We start from the raw sequence: 25,134 nt of genomic DNA, 5'->3' as shown, positions 1-25,134 counted from the left end.
AAAGTCCATATTGCCCAGCGACAGAGTGGGCCAAAATCCCTGCTGCAGTGTGTGCAAACCTGGTCAAGACCTACAGGAAACGTATGATCTCTGTAATTGCAAACAGAGGTTTCTGTACCAAATATTAAGTTCTGCTTTTCTGATGTATCAAATACTTATGTCATGCAATAAAATGCAAATTATTTACTTAAAGATCATACAATGTGATTTACTGGATTTTTGTTTTAGATTCCGTCTCTCACAGTTGAAGTGTACCTATGATAACAATTACAGACCTCTACATGCTTTTTAAGCAGGAAAACATGCAAAATCGGCAGTGTATCAAATACTTGTTCTCCCCACTGTAATTGTAAGAATAAAGGAATGCATTGGAGCCTTGAGCTCCAAGTGAACGAATAACCTGTACAATGCCACTAACATTCACAGCTTTCAAGTACTGTATCTACTTTGACACTTGTATACTTTCAAACATCTATTGTTTATTTAATTTTTTTATAAAAAGAGACTTGGGCCACTGGATATAATAATTTAGTAAGACATGAGGAGGTACGGTACATCTGTTTTCATCCAGGGGGAAATAGGAAAAAAATGCTGGATTAATTGAGTTCCTCTCCATTAGCCTTGCGTTTGTCTGTGTGATATTTCATGCTATTTGACAAGGGATCAAATGTTATTCCATACCTAATTTGAGATAATGACTGTCTCATTACCATAGGCATTTGAAACTATGAAGGATATCAAAGCTCTTTAGTTACTTAATTCCTGCATCGACGATTGAAATGTGAAAAACATTATTTAGATGTGCAGGTGATATGTTTGTATATAAAATATAAAACACATACAGTACATCTGATTGTCAAGATAGCATAGTGTTACCATGAGTGTGCCAGAGATTACAGTGCAAAGCTTTACTTTGCCCTACAGTGCCCTTCCATGCAGTGTGATTTGACAAATCTACAGCTACTCCCCGACCTCTTCAGTATTTATCAGCTCCCTCATCTGCTTCAGTCGAGCTCGTTAGCCCTCCCAGTGATAAGGAACCGAGGGCACTTGAGCTCTGCAACTGATGAGGTAATTATAGACACCTGTGTCTCCTCTGACTAATAACACTGCAATCATATCTGTCACTAATCAAAGTAAACACGCTTCAGGAGTAAAATCCACTTTTTACTGTGCTGAGAACTTACAGCAAGTTCTTGACTAATTGTCAATAATCTATAATTTAGAGAAGGTTCAAATAGATGGGTATAGCTCAGGGTTGACAGGCAGAGCCATTAGGAACTAAAGGCCGTGATGAGCAGATTATTAGTAGGATCAGGTGGGTTTCAGTAGGGGCTGGAGCAAAAGCCCACACACTCAGTAGCTCTCCAAGAGGAGGGTTGGCCACCTCCGGTTTATACCATAGCCAGTAGTTCCAATGGTTAGGCAACGGATGACTCTAATTTGGTATAATCACACATTTTAGTTACTCCATGGACCATGCCTAATCCCTCATTGAACTCAATGTTAATTTAACCTTATGGAATAGAATGGTTACTAATGTGCTCTTTCTCCCCCAGTGGATTTTTTGGTGGTCACTGGGAATCTTTATGTGGGTGAAAATTCTATTGGTGGATATTCTGACCGGGTCATAGAGCAGCTAAGACATAATGCTAACAGAAAGTAGAAAGAGATACATTATTTAAAAAATATATATATAATAATAATAATAATAATAATTGTAGCACAGTTTTCAAAAACCCAAAGTGCCAATAAATATAATATAATGTGAATAAACCAATATAGAGGACATAGGGATGAAGGAAATAGCAAATGGGCCAGAGAGAAGTCTAAAAATACATCCTCAATTATATTGTCAGTGCAGAGAAAAGTACAAAGATACACTCTTTAGCAGAGGCACAAATATTACATACAGTATTTATGAACTACTCAACAGAGAATATTTGAAAGTGTAAAACTGGGGCAATCACCCTGGATAAAAGGATCTGTTTTCCTTGCTATTGTGTGTCATAAACATATGGACTTTTCCCTTGTCCATAAAACATTTTCCATAGAAATGTGTCCAATGTTTTCAATTTCTTACACCGAAAAACAGCAAACCCTTATATGTTATTCAGCACCACAGTAACAGCATCTGAGGCGAAACTAAAATAATAAAATAAAGTTGAGAACCCTGCAGGGCAAAAGCTGAAACTTTGGAATAAAAAAATCATTATGGAGGATCACATCAAACAGCGTGGAGAAGTGGAGAAGCTGGAGAATTTGCTTTTGCAGTGGGAATTAAGATCTAACTGGAAATCTGTCTTTTGTGGAATAGTACTGATTTTTTTCCTCAACTGTATAGAGAAAAAAAAACATTTCTTAAAAAGTAGGCCAAAAAGTACTGATTCAGTTCTTCATAAACACGTTTTATGACAATATAACTGTGTGTAATCAGCGTGCTTCAATCAATGGGGCTGCATTCAAACTGCTTAAAATGACTGTAGAAATGAAATTAAGAGATTTAATTATGTTATTTTCAGATAATGTTCTTTGCAGATTGTTCATTTCATATGAGTAATGAAATCAACATGAAAGAATACACAACTCAAAACCAAAGCAAAGACAGACTATGTCCAAACTTTTAATATACATACCTTGAAGAAAGACATGGTGGCACCGTCTTTGACCACACCATACTCAATCTTGGTCTGCTTGGCGATGTCGTCGGCAGAGTCCACGGGCGACACCATGCGCTCCACGGTGAGGAAGGCGGCCAGGTTGGCCGTGTAGGAGGAGATGATGATGAGGGTGAAGAACCACCAGATGCCTCCAATGATCCTGGTGGACAGGGCTTTGGGCATCAGCTCAGAGCCTGAATAGCAGACAGGGTGTGTGAGAACAACAGTCATCTTACAGATACACCATAGGTGTTCAGTTGCTAATTGTTTACCTCACATTTTGGCTTGAATGTTTGCTGTATGGTTCATATACATATTCTATTATATATTAGGTTATTTCTGGGCAATATTTCTGTCCATTTAGGGGACCAATTTTGACTTAAGTGTACCCCCAGAGGCAAAAGTTTGGTATAGCCTCTATAATGGAGATGTATGACATCACATATGCATCTTCATTATGTAACACTGTTACAGAATATAACAAACACAATGGTTATATGGTTGCTTTTTCACATAAAGGTGATCAATGGAACACACATACACTCTTGGTTTTACTCAAGTTCTCAGAGGGAAAACAACTACAGGGGCATATCTAAGTACCTGGCAGCCTTCCTAAGTTTGGAAAATGAATTACATTTTAATTTGACTACAATTGGCTGACTATGAAGGAAGCGGATCAGCAACTTTTCGGGGGCGATCCCAAACTAATTGCTAGATACAGTAGGATTCCTGGATCCACACAAACCTCCAGTCTGGGTTGAGTGTTCCTTTTAAAATAATGGTCATGTTCCAAGCTGACAATATTCCAGTTGTGTTGCATGCACCATCCAATGGTTGTGTGCAAGTCATTCACTGCAGAGTCAGGTATCTGATATATATCATATGATGAGGTTAGTTGAAATGTTAAACACCTATACATGCATTGTGAGATATCAGAATCGGGTCAGAATCAGGTTTATTGTCCTACAAGAGGAAAATCTTAGCACAGCTCACACATGATTGCATAAAACACTTAGGAAACACGGCAAGAAACAAACAGTCAGACATAAATAACATCCCCCACCTGCCCATAGAGGGAAGCTACATAGAATTGTTCATTATAGTGATAGCCGCCAGGATGAAACTCCTCCAGAAGGGCGCAGTGCGAACACTTAATTGTCCGGTATCTCCAACCTGACGGGAGGAGATGAAAGCAGTAGTGGGTGGTCTGGGCTGGAGATCAGGCATGCATCTGCAATGTAGTCAGCCTGGAACGCGGCCTCTGATTCCACCAAGCTTAACACACAGAAAACACAAACTGATGGTGGAATCTGGAATATTCTTATTGGGAGCCGAGGGGAGGGGGGGTAAATCTATTCTGGTGTTTTTGAAATAATAAAGTGACACGCGTTTGCTTTTTCGCTGTGGGGTTTCATAAATAACCCTGACACTAGGCCTGCGTCCAATTAAAATAATGTCACCAAGACAAAGAGGTCACATCTAAATGTGATTCTGCTCTTTCTCTGCCTTTGAAATGTTCCACCTCCTTTGCCACAGCCATATGTTCCCTGCACTCGTAAAATGGCTTGCATAGTATACATGCACTATATGCTTTCTTTTATTTTGTCTATTTGTGTTTTGTATTCTTCTTTGCATGATTTTGAATTGTGTTGAGCAGTGTCTCACAATGAATGCATCCATAACATACATTAATTTGTGACAACTTACATTTGACAGGGTGAAAATGGCTTATCAGTCTCAGGACATAAATGTTCAATTACTTAGGTTGGCCAGACTGCCTCCAACAGCATTTAGTATGACTTTGTGAGGTCCTCTGTCAGATAAATTCCCATATATCTTGTTTACAATAGCTTTTTGACTCACGGTTAAAGTTACTTTATTTTCTGTCCCTGTCGACATCTAAAACAACCTCTCCACCAGAGGTTGCGTTCAGTGCCCTCCACTACTTTACTGATAAGATTTATGAGGGCAATTTTGAAGAGTAACCACCCCACTGAGAGGAGGTAAAGTGGTCAGCTTTTTAACCTTCCTTACCCAATTTGATTGGATTTGTCCTTTGCGATTTGACAGCCTTACACGGTGGCAAACAAGACCAGTACTGTAACACTCCAAGGTAAGAACTATCACTTAAGTATAGGAGGACACCCAGCTCAGCAGTCATACTGGTAAGGAACTGGAACAACTGGTAACACAATTGGATTCCAGGCCATAAAATGCTGTTGTCAGCTGGAGCTCACTGCACCGAGAACACTCTAATAAATACAAAAAAACGGATTGGTCATATAGTGCTGCCGAGGATATAAAACCTTGTCAATGCACTATACATCTCCTTGAAGAAGGACTTCATGTCTTCTAAGCCAAATAAGTATACATGTCATTTCAGAGCAGAAGATAATGATGCAATTCCAGTCAACAAAGCGACACATCAATCTCAGTGACTGCAGTGCTGCCGCAGCTAGAATGGCTAGGTGCTGACGTCCTCCTGTTGCAAGTTTCAAGTTGTAATGTCATGTGCACAAGTACAGTGAAAGGCCATGCAAACCACTATGACAAAACATTCCAATCTAAAGTATGTTACAGGATGGGGGATGTGACTCTAAATACACACTACGGCAAAATTGTATTGAGAAAGGTATTAGGCTCAGGGATGCTGAATGAATGAATGAATGAATGAAGGACATTTTATTTTCGTGTCAAATCACCAGTTGGCAACTCATCCCTTATGGTATTAATTGACACAAACAAACATTACAATAATTCACTGTGATAATTCAGTGATAATTCTTGCTAATTCTTGATGCTTGTAATATTGCATACAGTAGTAGCATTTGCTGTGATCCACCCGTGTGAAATTAATGTATTTACAGTACCCTCTATTCCCCATAGTACAATATACGACTTGCAAAAAGCATTCATAACTACTCGTGACTCCTTATAACAGCCTTGACAAAAGCACACATGCTTAAGATAGATTCATAATGCATTACACAGAAGTGTCTCATAGAAACGGAAACGGCTTGCTCCATCGTCAGTTTGAAAAAGGACAATCAGAGCCTTTCTGAGAGTTACAGTGTATATCTCGGTGGATTTAGAAGCACTGAGTACTATTAAATGCAATGCCCTGGCTTTCTCCCCATGTTATTTTCCCCACAAGCAAGGCTTCAACTTAACATCAGAGAGGCAGCTCTTCACGTGAGAATCATTACCTGCACTTAACATTCTCTCCTTAGCAGCCTCATCACATAAAAACAGTTTTCCTCCTAGCCTCCACTCACAATTCACATTTTCAGGGATACCACGCAACTACGCGGGAGAGCTGCCGAGAAACTGCACAGCTTTTGTGCTTAATGAATTGACGCATTTGCTCTCCTTACCGGCAGAGATCCACCATCAAGCCCTGCCGAGCCTCTCTAATTTGTCTTGTTACATTGAGGTTAAACATTTTATTACTAGCTCTTTTTTTATCCCCGGTTGACTTTATTAAGTCAAATCATTTAGGGGGCTCCATTTGCTTATGAATGTCTTTAAGGGTGGACGAGGAGACTGCATTAGCTTGGTGCCCCGTAATATCCTTCAACTAACCTTCCTCAGATTTGTGTAAGCTTACACAGAAGGCAGAATAATTCAAATAGGTACTTTGGGGGTTGGGGAAAGACTAAAGCTAACTGTCTGCTCTTGCATAAGAAAGATGCTGAGAATTGACATACTATAATATTAGGAAATGATCTCTAAAGGACAATAATGACAATACACTACTCCAGCACCATAAAAGGCGCAAGTGGCATTTAACAAAATGTCATTTGTCCCGAGAGCTGAGGTGTGTGGAGGATATAGATTTCGACAATGGGTCTTTGGTATGGGCACTCAGGCAACACAACGATGTAAACGTCAACCTTGTGGCCGTAGCCAACGCCAGCGAGGAGTGACAGCTGGCATTTGTCAGACACGTTCTCCAACTTACCCTTTCGTCCCAAAACACAAACAGCTGTGTTATGGGGGAAACAAATGCTACCATGTTTTCTGTCTTTACCTGCCACATTCTGACAGGTGTCTGACACCTACTTTCTCTCACCACTCCTGTTTCTATGAGCAGGCAGGGAGGTGACAACAGCTTTCTTTTGCCATCTGCAGTTGTTCCTGACAGACAAGTGTCTTCTAAAACAGTCTCAAAAATGGAAATTAGGTAGCTTGTCAGTTAAAAAGGTGGAGAGAGGGAGGATGGCTGCGCAGAGGAGGAAGGAAGTGGAGGGGGTATTGTTGCTTTTTACAGGTGAAATGGGGAATAAGCTAGGCTATACCATACCTTGCTGCATGAGGGAGCCCACACCAAACCAGAAGCTGTTAAGGAGGGTGAAGTTGTTCTCCACCACGTCGGATCCGGGATTGCAGGGATGGGCGTCGTACCATTCGTATGGACTGAACCTATAGGGAGACAGGAGGAGAAAGATATCAGGAACAAAGGCTCTAGTGTACCACAATTTCGGCATAATAGTGTATTGTTACTGCGGGGCTCAGTTAACCCTGATGAGGCATGGGGAAAGAGATAATGTGCATTAGAATTCAATCCCTTTCTCACCAACATCAATATCAATATATTAATAATGGATACTCATGTAGCCCTCCGATGTTTGCAAACAGAAATTATAAACAAAGAAAGAGAAAAATGAGGAAAACTTTGACTCAAAGCAGTTTAATAATCAATGATATTATTGTGTTAAGACTGTACTATGGGAATGGGGGTAATATAGGGACTTACACAGATATGATATGTTGCTACTAAGTTTATATGTATTATGCATGGGTATACATATCTTGGATTCATTTCATGCTCTTGGCCAGTAATCCTGTGGCTTTTGGGTTGAACCACAGTAATGAATCTGAAATTGGTTCTAATAAGATGGAACAGAAGCTGTGCTTAATAATACATCCTAGTTCTCTGCATCGAAGGCCTCTCCGCTGGGTAGAGCACTCCTGATGTGTCCTTGAGCCTAGCACTTAACCTGAATTTCGCCTGACAAAACCACCCATGAAGCGTTAGCCTACAGTGTCCCTAAAGAACTGTGCAACTGTGGGTACAAATTATGGGGTGCAAAAGGAGTCATATTTTCATATGGATTTTTACTCACTATACAAACAAAAGACAAGCTGTAAAGATGTCCACCTATTGTTTTCAGTAACTTGATTGTTAGCGGTACATTTGACATAGCATTTGTCAGTTGTGTTGACGTGCTCTTATGTGTCCACGATAGCTGTCTGTCAACGCTGTTCAAATCAAAACGTTTGCGGTACCTTTATATATCTCAGTAGATATCTCGCTGTGCTCAAAGGTAGCTAACTCTCCACAAAAAATACCACTTTCAGGACGACAGATATTGAAATGTCATTTTGTGATAGAACGTGAGGCATGCAACGCTGAAAATGTAGCAGTATAAAACCTGCGAAGCCCGTGGATCCACGTACCTCTGCCATTTAGTGTAACATCTTTTCAAAGTGCTACACACCATAAATCCTTTAATGTAGATACATCACTTTTAAAGGCTTAAAACATGCTAAATGTCAGTGCTTTCCCTTCCTGAAATTAATTTTGAAAATGTTTTCAAATACGATCTGATTATTCAAATTTATTCAGGGTGTTTTGCTGTCAGAGGAGAGGAGAGGAAGAGGATGCTTAGATCCTTCGAAGCCAGATAGAAGCAGCATATTTTAAGAAGAGATGCTATCTCTACTGGCTTTTATGAAAGTTGGCCAACGAGTGGAGAAAATAAGGTAACTCTTTACTTGGATAGTCCATCTGTAGATGCTCTACAGACTATCACTAACATTTCAAACTAACTATCTACTAACCCTAACCCTAATCTTAACCCTTACCCTTATTCTAAAACTAACCTTAACCGTAACCTTAGCAAGCAGTTACTATCAACAGATAGTTTGTTGATAGTATGATGCTCTACTGATGGACTCTCCGGATTATCCAAATAAAGTGTGACCAAAATGTGTCTCTTTTCAAAAAGAAGACACTAAATCAAGACCTTCGAGTTAGATGTCAAACGCCTATGATCTTTTTTTACCTCGTCAGTAACTTTGACATTTACTCTGAGCGATATTTGTGTTAACTAAAATTTCCAAGTGAGGACCATACATATACTGTACAGTGTCAATAAAGTCTCTTGAAAAACATTTTTTGATTTAATGGAACACATAGCTCAGGAGACTGATTTGCATCTTCATTTGCCTCCATTTAATGGGGAAGGTGCATGAAGATGGCGGCATCCATGTACTTAACACAAATTCGTTGTTTACCAAGTTCGCTGTATTGTACATTGCTCTGTTACAATTTTTTGTATCGTCATTAGCACAGTATGTACAGTATACAAAATCACAATTTAAGCAGACAATTTGAAAAAACTAAAATATAGATTGTGCTGATTTATTGGCGCATTGAACCATGTCACGCACCGTAGTTTAAAAACTCCATGGATAGTGGTAAAACCATGACCTCATATCTGAAATCCGACATCTTTATGCACCTTCGCCATTCATAGTGTGTTTTTCATTAAATCTGGTCACACTCTAATGATGCAGCAATCTCTCCAAAACATAAACCCTCTAAATAGTCTGAATGATAATCAGAAAGCAAAACCCTCGCCTCTCCCTATGTCTCGGCAGCTAGACAGACATAGCAGAAGCACCTGAAGCGGTAACTCAAAGAAATTGAAATTTGGCCAATGTGTTGCTATTTGAAATGATAAGGATGACTGGGGAAAACCTCCATTATTACACACTTGCTAGAGCAAGATTGGCATGGTATAGAAGTCTTATTTTGTAATCTGTATTCCACTGCCCATTTTTATCTTATGGAATTTCAATTATATATTTTCCAGGTCCTGGACAGCTTATTGCAGCATTGAAGCTTGTGGTGATTTCTACCCCCCTAGTTACATCCTTAAAGTGATCCCAGGTTTTAAGAGCACTGATAAGGCAAGTGCATATACCGGGCACTGCTCAATGTTTCCTCTTTCTCGTACTTAGAGCATAGTTGCTTGACATTTATTTTCTGTTTTCACACTTCTGTAAGCACTCGAGTAGGTTTCCCATATTGTTGACCCGCAGTCATGGACTCCAAGATGGCTGTGGCAAAACATAAGGCTTAGTGCTTTCATAGTTCTCTTCTCGTGGGTGCCTGGTCAGTGACATGGATTGTGATTGTCCAGAAAAGCATTTGACTTCTAAGTTGTCTGAATTGTTTTCAACTATAGACTATCAGTACAGTATGTGCCTACCTGATATTGAACACATACATTTGCCTCTTTCGTCAAAGCGTTCTGGTTTTTTCAACATCTCAAACACCCATACATTAAACTGCTATTTGATCATTATTTTTGGCTCAAAGCACTTCTGCTCACTTTCTAGGCAGGTCTCCAAAGAATGATGCAACAGTCAGAGATGATTTTCTACTTGTAACAGGGTGCTAAAACGAGCTTGTGAGCTTGTCTCAAGACATAATGGGAGTGCAGCTGGCTCCTCTCAGAACCCCAAGCCCCTTCAAAAGCTCCACATTCTCAGAACTTCCTCAAGCACCACTCTGCATTTGGAGGCACCAGGAAGCGGTGAGAAGCAGTGACAATGACCACCCAAGGTGAGGAGGATGTCTACAAGTGGCACATGGTTTATTTTCTTTCTCTCTTATGTAAATAATTCCATAGAAAGTTCTCAGGAACACATTTGGAACACATAGGGAAACAGAAAACAAATCAGAGATACTTCTTCAATGATCTCAATCCATACTAATTTCATGCATTACTAATACGTTCCACTTTCAATGATTTTCAATGATTTGTGGAGAATGTGGAAAAGATAACAAGCACAAGTAAATGTCATGATGCCTTTTTATTTTTTATTATTCTAATTTCTTTCTCCAGGTATTGGCAGGTATTTATTTTTATACATTTGAAAGATGAAGTTCAAAGAAGCGTCTCAACTGCAGAGAAATTATACAGGAAATGCTTTGAATTGTAGTGTATAACTTCGCTGGTGGTTTGCTACTCTAATCCTTTTTCTTCCACTGCAGGGCTCCACAGAGCACCCACGCTGACATAACTGCCTTGATCACTACCCACCAGCTCACACTAAATTGTGGACTTGTACCAATTGAACATGGCCCTACCGCAGAGCAGAGACCTCTCCTTATCCCCAACTGATGGAATCACTTGAGACCATCATTGACTCACTCAGTTCTGCAGAGATTCGGATTGGCCAGCCTCATTTTGTGCACTATATCTTTCCAGATAAAACATTTCCACATAGCTGCAACCATACACTGTTGCGGGCATTAAAACGTTAGGTTGTGCTGTGGTTTTGGCATGTTCAACATGGTGCTCTCCTCGTGAGAGACAGTGTTTTGTCACAAAAAACTGTATCGCAGTACAAGTTCTTTTTTTAATTAACTTTTTAGTGCTTGCAACTGTAACTTAGCCCTACAAGTAAAATAAACAAAATATATCACTCTCAATAAAGATCAATATACACAAACACACACAGACAGGTAGAACAGGAAGTAGCCAAGGAAGTAGCCAAGAAAAGTCTGGGACTCACCTGGCGATGACGAAGAGGACACAGCTGACGCCTAGGTAAGCCAGCAGGATGTAGACCCAGATGTCAGGGGTCATGGGGTTGAGGAAGGAGAAGAATCCGTTGTTGGTGGTGTTGGGCTTGCGGTACAGGATGCTGATGCCCATGCTCATGAAGGGCTTGGAGAAGTCCACGACCTTCTCACGCAGGTAGGTGATGGTAAGAGGGGCCACAGCCAAGTCGGCTCTCTGTAGGGGAGACAAGAGAAGAGACGATCAGTCAAACGATCAGACCCTTTCGTTAGCTTTATTACCTTTGTTACCCCAAAGCCATAAGACTGCTGAACAGTTAATTAAACGGCTACCCGGACTTTCTGCTTTTCACCCCCTACCTACATGTACATAGTACTTCAATCAATCACCTAACCAAACCTACATGTACATATTACCTCAATCAATCACCCAACTACCTTGTACCCCAGTACACTGACTTGGTATCGGTGATCCTTGTAAATAGCCTGTAATATTATTATTTTAGTGTTATTTTATTTTGTTACTATTTTATTTGTATCTATTTGTTAATTTTCTTAATTTTTAACTGCATAATTGGGAAAGGACTCCCGAGTGGCGCAGCGGTCTAAGGCACTGCATCTCAGTGCTTGAGGCGTCACTACAGACCCCCTGGTTCGATTCCAGGCTGTATCACAACCGGCCGTGATTGGGAGTCCCATAGGGCGGCGCACAATTGGCCCAGCGTCGTCTGGGTTTGGCCGGTGTAGGCCGTCATTGTAAATAATAATTTGTTCTTAACTGACTTGCCTAGTTAAATAAAGGTAAAATAAGCATTTCACAGTAATGTCTATACTTGTTGTATCTGGCGCATGTGACAAATAACATTTGATTTGATTTGAGCTTCCGTTCTTTTGCTGGTACTTTCATATGTTCTTCAGGTATCTTTGAAAAACATAGATCTGCATGAACCATTGTTGTTACACCAAAAAGGTACATGAAACTTGAAAACCAGTTTGAGGAAAATAAAGTATGTTACATTGTTAGTTTCATAACAAGTATTAAGTCCTGTAACATATGACAGAATTTGATAAAATCAAAGTTCTGTTGAACTTTACACCAAAGTAATTTTGCAGAGTACGTCCCCTCCCTCCAATTTTTCTCTAATCTTTTTTTCCGCTCTCTACATAAGAAACGACGAACACCTGCCCCAATGAATCACAAGAAACAACGCCCATTCCCACATGCTTTCCCAACAGCTTCTCCCCATGCCTCCACTATCTGGAGCCTGGTGCCTTCTGACTAGCCTAATATAGCTCTCTGAGATACTGCCCCGGGAGCCATGGACATGGCAGGGTCTGACGGTGAACGTTGCGGCCCCCGATTTTGCGTCTGGCTGCATATTCAGAAGGTCACCATTTACATTGCCTCCCCCCACACCTCCCACACGTCAGGGTTGGACAGGAGGTTAATGAAACCAGCTGCTTGGTTCACGCTTGGATAGCTCCCTTCCTCGGAAACGAAGGAAACTCACAAAGGGGTTTGGGCCAATCTCTTTTTCTTCCTTTTTGAGTGGTGGCAAAGGAACAGCGCTCAGTGTGCTAGTACCAGAACATCTCTGATGGAGGTCAGTTCAATTAGGTATTGGTGTGTACATTGGCAAGTGTGGAGGATGTCTAGTCCTGTATATCATATGAAGGTCTGAATTACCAGAACCCTGCTCCCTATAAGGTCACAAGCATTCCAAGAAAGTGCTCACAAGTATTCCAAGGAACAAATGTAGCTGATTTGTATGACAAGTACCACCCAACCCAACATTATTATTAGGACAATCAAATACATAGTTTAAATTGATTTCCCTCCCAAAAAATTGTCATTTGCAATGTATGGACAGCCTACCAAAGAGAGACAGTGTGGGCACAGCCAATCTGTCATGTGGTGCAATCAACTGTGCCCTCATTAAACATTTACGTTTACAACACACACCCGCTTCCTCTGTTCTCTGCTGCCGACCGCCGCTTTTCAAGCTAGCTGCCACTCAACCGGAAGACCTAGCAGCAGGTGATCCCAGCCAATCTCAGCCATCCCTATGGTGGGCTAATATACACGCCGCACGGCTATTTTCTGCTTAGACACGTATTGCCGGGCACACGTGTGATAACCTGACAGTACACTGCTGAGTGCCACATGGCTCTGTGTTATCTGTGGGCGCGCAGATGGTATTGTAAACTTAGCACTGTGCTACATCCATACTACCACACCTGATTACATTCTGTAGGATTCATACAATTACACCTAGCTCAACACTCCCAGCAGAGGTTAACTGTAACAATCTATAACAATCTGTGTTACTTGCAGTCCCTTGACATTTATTGGTTTTTCACATTTGTGGGGCTTGATTATTTAGTCTTATAGGTTTATTGAATGATAATCTCGGACAGCGCCTGAGCACATTTGCCTCACAAATGACACAGTTCACCACATTTCCTGTACCTCTTAACTCGATGATTGTTTTACAAAGATTTGCATATGGTGCTCCAACTGCCTCATTGTCCACCACTGTTTCAATTTGCATATACGACTATAGAAATGTTGGTCTGGTAATTCCATCGTCTGACTCTACAGTACGTCCTTCTTGAAATGAAAGGATTGCTATAACATCATCCTATCCTTCAGGTAGAGTTTTAAAGCACAAAAACACTATAATGTAGCAGAATAATGTTGCTGTGATTGTTGACGCAATTGAAAGTCATGCTGCCTGTCCGTCAAAATGACAGCTCTGACCACTATCCTGCCCTCAGTAGTCAAAACCACCTTCACGTTCCACTGTAAAACCAATCAGGTCTGCAACCCTCAGATAGAGACCCACGTGCATGTACATGTCTAGGATTGCAAATAAAGCCCTTTTTCAATCCAATTTCTTGCCAAGGTCCCAAATCCAGTCTGCTGTCGCTACATGTAGACAATGAGATGCGTGGCTTGCCGTGGCGTGCCGTGGTCTTACCATAACCTTCATGTGTATCTGTCGGAGCAAGAGATTATTTGCCCCGACAGAAACAAATGATGTGTTAAGCCAGCTATTAATACTAGCATCAACATCATGATTAATTGGATCATCTATTGTGACTAAATCAAGTTTAACAGGACCTGTTGCATAATTTAGCGCCTTTCCCACAATGCCCTTTGGCTTTGTAGTGGGCTTTGACGACTCTGAGGAAAATAAAGGCCGCTACGCTACATGGGCACAAAAGGCTTTTTGTATTTAATTAGCCACAACACACACACTCTTTCTCATTCAAGATTTATCCCATTTGTATTTACACAATGGCCAATTAATCATGTATATTATGCACATACACAAGATATTCACGTGATGCACACAAAGTTGGACTTGTGGGTGAGACACACTGCAATACTTAATTATTTGTTTATTCAATAGTACAATCTCAGGAAATGTATATAAAAACACTAACCCAGCTACATGCATGTTTTTAGTTTTTCACTCCTTCCTACATGTTGACATCAGTTGACATCAGAGATAGCAACAAATACTTTATTTTTGTCATTCCACATTTGCTTTTTTTGTTTGACAGGGTTCGGTGACCTACAAAGATGAATGAAGGCTTACAACTGCTTTTAATAAACCCACACGAGTACTGCACCATTGAGTAATGAAACTATGATTTATGTGAGATTGTGGGCTGACAGGATGAATCAGCTAAAAACAACCAGACGGCTTTGTTTTGCTTGTCGTCTTCCTTAAACCGATGAATTTATCTAACTAGGTGACCCTTTGGATGAGTTGTCACTAGTACACGGCAGCGTTGTAATGTAGCATCGTCATCCCAACAAAAACATTTTTTTAGGGGTTAATAAATATCTGACGGAAATACATTTAACAGATAAATAACGTTACCAGTGTCCATTAATAAAGCCCACCCCCCATTCCCTGTGTACTATTTTTGTTTGGTTTTCAGAAAGATTTGTTGGCTGTCAGTGTCATCTGAGCTCATGCCATTGTTAATTTGCATAAAAGCATCCTAGAAACATATCCATGACTTCCATTGGATGTCAAACCTGCCAACACATTAGCCAATGATGCATGGTGATTCTGATTTGGGATAAACAGAATACAGCACCACAGCCATGATTCCAATCCTTAGGGATAAGGTTGTTGGTTTACTTGTATGGAAACCAATATCCATCCAAGCTTATTGTGGCAATCCCAGGTCAGTTCTCTTGAGCTGGTTCCAAAGTTTACTTTCAGGTCTGCTGATTCAAGATCAGCTTATCAGTATAGACAGGAGGAAGAAAAGCTCTGAGCCACAAAATAGAACCAGCTAAATAAATCCATATAGCAGTGGTGATGCAGTGTAGGCCATTCAAATAAAGAGCTGTAGCACATGGAGACAGTCTATAGCGCACTTACCCTTTACAGACTGTGTAGGAAACATACTAGACCTAAATTTAGTCCTATATTACTGTATTATACAACCATGATGAGGATAGACCTACAGTACGTAATATCTCAATGTAACATTGGTGTTCTTGATTCCTCTACTATCAGCTGACATTACTCTCATGGAAGCAATATAGACCCAAATACAGTAGAACTGTACAAAGATCAGGTAGCATTCTCATTTCTACCAAAGCCAAGATAAGTGTATAGGAATTACTGGGCACAGAGACCTCTTCAGCCAACTATTTAACTGTGAGGAACTTCTGAGAGTGAACTCAAACCATAAAACACAAAATGGAGGACCACAGGGCTTGAATTCATCTCCATTGTACTAAGTATGTATTGCCCATAACACACTATAAGGGGGAAATGTGTTGGAGTGCACTGAGTACAGTACAAAGTACATTTCACAGCATGGGATATATGAATGGAGATAGATACAGGTGCTCTGAAACTGGTTGTTGTTTTCAAATGTGCTCTACTGTCTAGATAGTTTTGAAACCCAGAGTGAATCACATTGTTTCCCTTAAAACAAAAGTGAAAAGCTGAAATCAGTGTGTATATCCAGGCTACTGTCTAGATAGTGGCTATTGGTAACATTAAACTCTGTCAAATCAAATCAAATTTTAATTGTCACATGTGTCGTAAACAACAGGTGTAGACTAACAGTGAAATGCTTACTTACAGGCCCTTCCAACAATGCAGAATACAGTAATAATAATACTACTACTAATAATAATAATAATAGGAAAGAGTAGGATACAATAACATACATGCTATCCTATGTTTACTGTTCATTATGAAGAAAGCTTGTATTTCTATAAGCAACATTTCCTGCCATAATCTCTTAGTTCCCCCTCAAGGTTACTGATATCAACCTGGATCTGATTAAAGCTGGATCTGGCTAAGGTAGAGATTAAGTGCTGCGGCGCTAGCCCAACTTTACTAACCCTTTCAGCACCTAGCCATTGACACTTACCGTCCGACTCCTGCCCTCTCCCTTCTCTAAATGCCACTTAAGCTATTACAACTTTTTCAGCCGAGCACATCGTTGACCAGGGGGGCTGAGGACAGGGAGAGGCCGATGGGGAGGGACACTCTGAAAATACCAGCAGGGCACTGTCCTTGTTGTCAATGTAAGCTATATTCTAGCAACCTTTGATGCTTTCATTTGATGCTTTCAAAACCAACTTCAATATGTTTCTTTCCCACACTGTAGGTGATATTGTTGTTGGTGTTGTCCTCAATGGTAGCACAGTGTATTTTTCCAGGCAAAATGCTATACTTTTATTCTTCATATGCTTCTTCTTAAATATATTTGTCGTAAAACAACACATTAAGTTTGATTGTGATAAGTTTCAAACCAGATCCTAACAGACAAAAACAGGGTCCCAACAAACAAGACAAATTATTTGAAACGGGTTTGTCTCAGAGGTAACTTATTGAATCTGTAGTAAAAACATCTAATAATGTACAATGTTGAGCACTGGCTATAAGCAATAGTAAGACAGTAATAGTAACAGTCAAAAGGTAACTGGTAGTCCAACTCACGTGTTCCATCAGCTCCTTGATCATGCCGTTCCACTGGCCCTTGTCGTCCTGCGATCCGTACCGCCCATCAGGCACCAGGCGGATCTCGTAGGTGAAGCCCAGGATGCTGGCCAGCTCCTTGAGCAGGTCGATACAGAATCCCTCGAAACGGTCGTTGGCCACCAGCGCCTTGTCAGACTTCTTAAGCATGACATATGGCTCCTCCTGCACAGACACAAAAAATCAAACGGAAACCAGCGTAGAGGTCAGCTTTTTCCATTTGTTCTTCAGCACATGCACCTAATTGAGGCAAAGTGATCTGGGCTGATAAATCCATGTTCCGTCTAACAGGGAGCGACAGGGAGACTCCAGTCCAATGTGTGGTTAGCTATACTGTATGTTTAAATATGGACGAGTGCAATGGTTTTCCTTGCATTAACAGAATGTATGTCGACAGGAAAATCTAACTGATTTAAGTGGCGGCTATGCTGTGCTGTGCAATCTGAGAAATGTACAGCACACAATGGGAAGTCTCTTTGCTATATAATAGATGGGGTGGCTCTCTGACCGTAAACTCTCTGACCGCTGGCTCTCTGACCGTAAACTGCATTGCACTGTAGTATACAATATCTACAAGGGACACTCCAAAATAACCTCTGCAGCCAGCCAACCCTCCCTGGCCATTCCCCCTCCCACATCCCTGCCCACTGCCCCTTGTAGACATTGTATACTACAGTGCAATGCAGTTTACGGTCAGATAGCCAGCAGTCTTTACTGCCCTGTAATATTCTCCCTGGCTCCTCATAATATCAGGTTGAATAAAAGCTTGATTAGGAACAGAATGCTGCAATGAAATGGAACATGCCTGCAATGTAGTTGTCTCTATCGTCACTGGTCTCACAAGGCAGAGTAACCAAGGTGATGCCTGTTGCCTGCATGAACAATGGTTAAAATCTCAAAGAAATGATGGCGGATGGCTCGATATTTCCCTTTATTTAGTGTCTGCCACTATCTGTCTGCAAAATAGGGCCCACACATATCCCGCTGTGCATTTTTTAAAGACATGGTGGTCCACTTCCTCATGGGCAATTTATTTATTGCTTCCGATGGCCAGACATACAATTCATAAAGTCTGTTCATAAGCAGAGTAATTGATTCTCCAGTCAAGGTGACCTCTGCTTTTGTATTCCCATCGGCCACGTCTTTGTGTGACACAAAACTGCTAGAAAAGCTGTTAAAGAGGCGGAAATAACCAGTCATAACACGGTTTACTCAAGAAAGTGATTGATGTATATTATAATAATGCTGTGGCGAAATATGGAAATCAATTTGACTGTTGTTTCGAATCGTGTTGCTTTGATGGTAAATGCCTTGAAGGGATGTCTTGGTGGAAGAATCAAAACACCCCTGGTTTAGCACATCCTAGTCTGACACTTCACGGGTCTCCTTTTCTACACCCAAAATACCATCTCAGGGACAGAATTTGTTCAAATAAATGGTTGCAATCTTAATATGTAGCTAGTTGTCCGTTCGCAATTAGGACGTCCCGTTAAATAAATGATAACTAAGGAATACTTGATTATAATGCATTTAGATAGAAAGCAAGAGTTTAGAGGAAAACTTTGTTCAAGTCGTCCAATTATCTTGATCAAAAAGTTTGCGTGTTGAGGGGGGTAGAAAAAAGTCATTACCATCTGTTTCTAGCCTTCCCAACTCTCTAAATTCCCCAAGTTTTGGACTCAAATCAAAGTGTTTAAACCAGTTTCACACTCTCTAGCGCAGCATGGGTGTACATAAGAGAACGGGGAAGGAGATATGCAGACACAGTTACAGGCAATGGAGTGAAAACAATTAATGTGAGAGCTGGGAAACGCATTAAATATCTTAATCTCTTCGTAGAATACGAGAAGTTATCACCATAAAACTGTCAGACGTCTTATTCACGGATCGCTGAGATCAGTTTGATGCAATGTCATTAAGCTCAGAATGGAGAAAACACAGACACAGACTCCTGGATTGTAAAGCATGTCCAATGGGGAATTTCCATTGGAAGTGTTTTTTAGTCCAGGAATAGGCTTAATCTGGCTCAAAGAAACTGACCCTAAATCGTATTATTTTGTGTAGTTATTTTTGGGTGCAGCTCTAAACACCACCTGTTTTATGGTTCTATTTCTTGTCTTTGTGATTGAAGTTGCTACTCCCCATGGTTGGCACCAGAAGGCACTGATTATATCTCTTCTAAACCTCACTCGGTCATAATTACAGCCTTGCGCTCCAATCCAGACTTAATGAGAGTGTTTATCATTGTTGATAACTTGTGTGTCCGTCCAGAATAAGCTTGTGGGGGATGTTCATTGTCAGCACCTCGGTGATAGCTCCACAAAGACCCTCTAACCTCCCAGTTGACAGGCTTAAATATACACAATAGATGATCTGCAAATGAATGTGGAGAGTTGGTGGGAGAGAACCTGTTTATTTCCTAACATGTAATTAATGGATGTTATACAGACTGGTCCATTGTGGCTCCATGTCTTCTTCTCTATGGGCTCCTTGCACTGCAAATGCCTCACATCCCCACTGTGATCTTAATGTGACATAATGATGATCTACATTACATCCTTTGACAATCCAACCTGGATTCAGATTGGCGAGGTAAATTCCAGGTGGTGTTTGGTTAATTCACCGTGATTAATTTGACTGATATCTCTAATTTCCCTGTCAGAGTGGTGGTAGCAGAGAGGGCCTCAAGGCCAAACATATTTTTTCAACCTTCTAACGTGGACCATGTTAAAAGGAGATGTAGTGTATGTTATTTTGCCAAATGTAAATTATACATACAGTTGAAGTCGGAAGTTTACATACACCTTAGCCAAATACATTTAAACTCTGTTTTTCACAATTCCTGACATTTAATCCTAGTAAAAATTCCCTGTCTTAGGTCAGTTAGGATCACCACTTTATTTTAAGAATGTGAGATGTCAGAATAATAGTAGAGAGAATGATTTATTTCAGCTTTTATTTCTTTCATCACATTCCCAGTGAGTCAGAAGTTTACATACACTCAATTAGTATTTGGTAGCATTGCCTTTAAATTGTTTAACTTGGGTCAAACGTTTCGGGTAGCCTTCCACAAGCTTCCCACAATAAGTTGGGTGAATTTTGGCCCATTCCTCCAGACAGAGCTGGTGTAACTGAGTCAGGTTTGTCGGCCTCCTTGCTCGCACACGCTTTTTCAGTTCTGCCCACACATTTTCTATAGGATTGAGGTCAGTGCTTTGTGATGCCCACTCCAATACCTTCACTTTGTAGCGCTTAAGCCATTTTGTCACAACTTTGGAAGTATGCTTGGGGTCAATGTCCATTTGGAAGACCCACTTTTGACCAAGCTTTAACTTCCTGACTGATGTCTTGAGATGTTGCTTCAAAATATCCACATAATTTTCCTTCCTCATGATACCATCCTGCAGCAAAGCACCCCTACAGCATGATGCTGCCAACCCGTGCTTCACGGTTGGGAAGGTGTTCTTCGGCTTGCAATCCTTCCCCTTTTTCCTCCAAACATAACGATGGTGATTATGGCCAAACAGTTCTATTTTTGTTTCATCAGACCAGAGGACATTTCTCCAAAAAGTACGAACTTTGTCCCCATGTGCAGTTGCAAACCGTAGTCTGGCTTTCTACTTTGAGAGACAAGGCAAGAAGGGCCTTCTATGCCATCAAAAGGAACATAAAATTTGACATACCAATTAGGATCTGGCTAAAAATACTTGAATCAGTTATAGAACCCATTGCCCTTTATGGTTCTGAGGTCTGGGGTCCGCTCACCAACCAAGAATTCACAAAATGGGACAAACACCAAATTGAGACTCTGCATGCAGAATTCTGCAAAAACATCCTCCGTGTACAACGTAAAACACCAAATAATGCATGCAGAGCAGAATTAGGCCAATACCCGCTAATTATCAAAATCCAGAAAAGAGCCGTTAAATTCTATAACCACTTAAAAGGAAGCGATTCCCAAACCTTCCATAACATAGCCATCACCTACAGAGAGATGAACTTGGAGAAGAGTCCCCTAAGTAAGCTTGTCCTGGGGCTCTGTTCACAAACACAAACAGACCCCACACAGCCCCAGGACAACAACAACAACAACAACACAACTAGACCCAACCAAATCATGAGAAAACAAAAAGAGAATTACTTGACACATTGGAAAGAACAAACAAATAAACAGAGCAAACTAGAATGCTATTTGGCCCTAAACAGAGAGTACACAGTGGCAGAATACCTGACCACTGTGACTGACCCAAACTTAAGGAAAGCTTTGACTATGTACAGACTCAGTGAGCATAGCCTTGCTATTGAGAAAGGCCGCCGTAGGCAGACCTGGCTCTCAAGAGAAGACAGGCTATGTGCACACTGCCCACAAAATGAGGTGGAAACTGAGCTGCACTTCCTAACCTCCTGCCAAATGTATGACCATATTAGAGACACATATTTCCCTCAGATTACAGCGATCCACAAAGAATTCGAAAACAAACCCAATTTTGATAAACTCCCTTATCTACTGGGTGAAAAACCACAGTGTGCCATCACAGCTGCAAGATTTGTGACCTGTTGCCACAAGAAAAGGGCAACCAGTGAAGAACAAACACCATTGTAAATACAACCCATATTTATGTTTATTTATTTTCCCATTTGTACTTTAACTATTTGCACATTGTTACAACACTGTATATATACATAATATGACATTTGAAATGTCTTTATTCTTTTAAAACTTCTGAGTGTAATGTTTACTGTTAATATTTATTGTTTATTTCACTTTTGTTTACTATCTACTTCACTTGCTTTGGCAATGTTAACACACGTTTCCCATGCCAATAAAGCCCTTAAATTGAATTGAAATTGAAATTGAATTGAGAGAGAGAGAGAGAGAGAGAGAGAGAGAGAGAGAGAGAGAGAGAGAGAGAGAGAGAGAGAGAGAGAGAGAGAGAGAGAGAGAGAGAGAGAGAGAGAGGTATTTCAGGAAGGGCTGATCAAAGTCAGCTGACCTACCAGGATTGTGGTGATGACCAGGGAACGGTTGGCCAGCGAGTCGGTGATGTTCATCCCTTTCCGCTTGGGGACCTCGGTGATGTTGAGACCTCCGGACGCACTCCACTTCCCCACCTGCGGGAAGATGAAAAGCGTGTAAGTGTTCGACTTCACCTCTCTACTGCGGCAACTCGTGACCCCGACTTCCCACAAGCCCACCATGCTGCATTAGCGCCCACCGGGACACATATCCATTAGCTGATTGGCTGTGTCACCTCTGGACACACTATACGCCATGAGGTTATTGGGAGAGGTTGTGCAAAGAGGAAGTGGTGGGATGTGGAGGCAGGCTCTAAAAGAATTGACATTGTAGGAGAGAGAAGTCTAAGAAGGCAAATCGTTCTGTTGGGAATTATGGAATTATGATGGATATGTTTCACTTCATCCTGGTGTTATGTTTGGAACATAAATAATATGCAAAAAGTTGATTTTTTTCTCAAATGTAATCGAATTTAAACAATATGTTTCAGTAGTAGTCTCTAAGATTAACACAAAAACATTGTGTTGTGTTCTGCAACTTTTCCGTATCAAAAGATGTCAGATTCTCCAAACTGTCACCTGTCACCCCCTCTGTTGGCCTTGTTCTAAAAATACCAATACCTTATGAATATCATAGCTTATGAATTGTTGAAATGAAGAGAGAGCACAGCCTTGTTCCACTCCTACACTACTACAACAAACATTATTTTCACTTGCAACTTTTCTCTTATTACATACACACAATAGGTAATTGGAGCACTTTTCTGAATGCAGGAAAAGAGGATAGGTTGTTAGTTTCTGTGTAGTATGTGTGTGACCATGACAGAGAAAAAGTGGGAGAGCAATCAAATACAATTTCTTGATCAATGTCTTCCATTTAGACTTCCATTTAGGCTTCATAATCTCCTCCTTTCGCTGGTTAAAACACGTACAGAAACCAGAGCATTAAAAATAGCAAACTAGATATGCATCCTAGCGTGATTATCATATGGCTATTTCAGGTCTGGTATCTTTGCAGTTTTGTGCCCTTAGGAATGTAGCAAAACACAAATGCTACAATTAATTTGGAAAAGAAAGCCCAGCATGGGGTTGTCGGCAATGGAAATATAAAAGCTTGATAATGCTGGCAGAGAAGTTCTGCTCTGAGTAATCTCACTAAGATAAATACAAAAAGATTAGAGCAAATAAAAGGAGTTGCACACGAGTAGTACCCTCCGGGCAAAAAAGCCCATTCCATACTGTCGTGACAACTCTGGAACATATCATTATCATAATATAGTCAGTCCTGTAGGCTGTCGGTAACGATCTAATTTTGCAAGTCGAGTTCGCAGTCATTTGCTATCCCTACTCTCCTCCCCCCATCCTCCTCTCGTTCTCCTTCTGCGTAACTACCAAAGTGCCATTTAATATTCACAGGGCTGGCTGGCACTTGAGGTGGATCAGTTTAAAGGTACACAAACACGCTGCATTGCAGCCAGCGTGAAAAACACCTGATAAAGTCCTTCTGTCTGACCCACTGAGGAGCATATGCTTGAATTTGAAAAACATATTAGTTACAGCTTGTGTGAAACAGTCCAAAAAAAAGGACTACGCAACTGAAGAGAAGATCTGCTTAAAAAAATATCCATGTCTTCCACTCTGCATGCCAGCCCAGTCTTACTAATTGTGGCCAATTAACTCAATTCATTAAATGTGTATAGCCAAAGAACCAATTCAAAAGTGATTTACTCGTGCAACTCCTCTTTTATATGTCAGTGAATTTGCCACTCTGACTGGAAACCTTTCCTAATTCCAGTCTCAGCTCAAACTCGGGCTAATATTCAATTAGGGCAGATTAGGCCTAAAAAGTCCCTATCTTTACAGGCTCGAACAGTTAGCTAAAGCCGATTCCACGGATATAAAGAGACAAAATCCTGCAATCCATTGAGTACTATGTGATATGTAACATGTTTGAGACCAAGGATGGAGAAAAACACACAGTAGGCCTATATACAGTGAGGGAAAAAAGTATTTGATCCCCTGCTGATTTTGTACGTTTGCCCACTGACAAAGAAATGATCAGTCTATAATTTTAATGGTAGGTTTATTTGAACAGTGAGAGACAGAATAACAACAAAAAAATCCAGAAAAACGCATGTCAAACATTTTATAAATTGATTTGCATTTTAATGAGGGAAATAGGTATTTGACCCCCTCTCAATCAGAAAGATTTCTGGCTCCCAGGTGTCTTTTATACAGGTAACGAGCTGAGATTAGGAGCACACTCTTAAAGGGAGTGCTCCTAATCTCAGCTTGTTACCTGTATAAAAGACACCTGTCCACAGAAGCAATCAATCAATCAGATTCCAAACTCTCCACCATGGCCAAGACCAAAGAGCTCTCCAAGGATGTCATGGACAATATTGTAGACCTACACAAGGCTGGAATGGGCTACAAGACCATCGCCAAGCAGCTTGGTGAGAAGGTGACAACAGTTGGTGCGATTATTCGCAAATGGAAGAAACACAAAATAACTGTCAATCTCCCTCGGCCTTGGGCTCCATACAAGACCTCACCTTGTGGAGTTGCAATGATCATGAGAACGGTGAGGAATCAGCCCAGAACTACACGGGAGGATCTTGTCAATGATCTCAAGGCAGCTGGGACCATAGTCACCAAGAAAACAATTGGTAACACACTACGCCGTGAAGGACTGAAATCCTGCAGCGCCCGCAAGGTCCCCCTGCTCAAGAAAGCACATATACATGCCGTCTGAAGTTTGCCAATGAACATCTGAATGATTCAGAGGAGAACTGGGTGAAAGTGTTGTGGTCAGATGAGACCAAAATAGAGC

At 40.8% G+C, this 25,134-nt stretch overlaps 1 protein-coding gene across 1 annotated transcript in view; it reads right to left on the bottom strand.

Moving 5' to 3' along the window:
* The window catches only part of grik3 (glutamate ionotropic receptor kainate type subunit 3), a 150,033-nt gene that overhangs the window by 5,957 nt on the left and 118,942 nt on the right, over nt 1-25,134 (bottom strand). The window contains exons 9-13 of the mRNA XM_041903661.2: nt 22,284-22,397; nt 17,247-17,450; nt 11,253-11,476; nt 6,964-7,082; nt 2,637-2,854 (exon numbers count right to left, since the gene is read on the bottom strand). Of these exons, the coding sequence (XP_041759595.2) occupies nt 2,637-2,854; nt 6,964-7,082; nt 11,253-11,476; nt 17,247-17,450; nt 22,284-22,397 (879 nt within the window). The remainder of the gene's footprint in view (nt 1-2,636; nt 2,855-6,963; nt 7,083-11,252; nt 11,477-17,246; nt 17,451-22,283; nt 22,398-25,134) is intronic.

The sequence above is a fragment of the Coregonus clupeaformis genome, unplaced genomic scaffold (assembly GCF_020615455.1).
Source record: "Coregonus clupeaformis isolate EN_2021a unplaced genomic scaffold, ASM2061545v1 scaf0256, whole genome shotgun sequence".
Lineage (NCBI taxonomy): Eukaryota > Metazoa > Chordata > Actinopteri > Salmoniformes > Salmonidae > Coregonus > Coregonus clupeaformis.
Note: the sequence above shows the minus strand (reverse complement) of the source record. Positions and strands in the feature narration are given on the sequence as shown.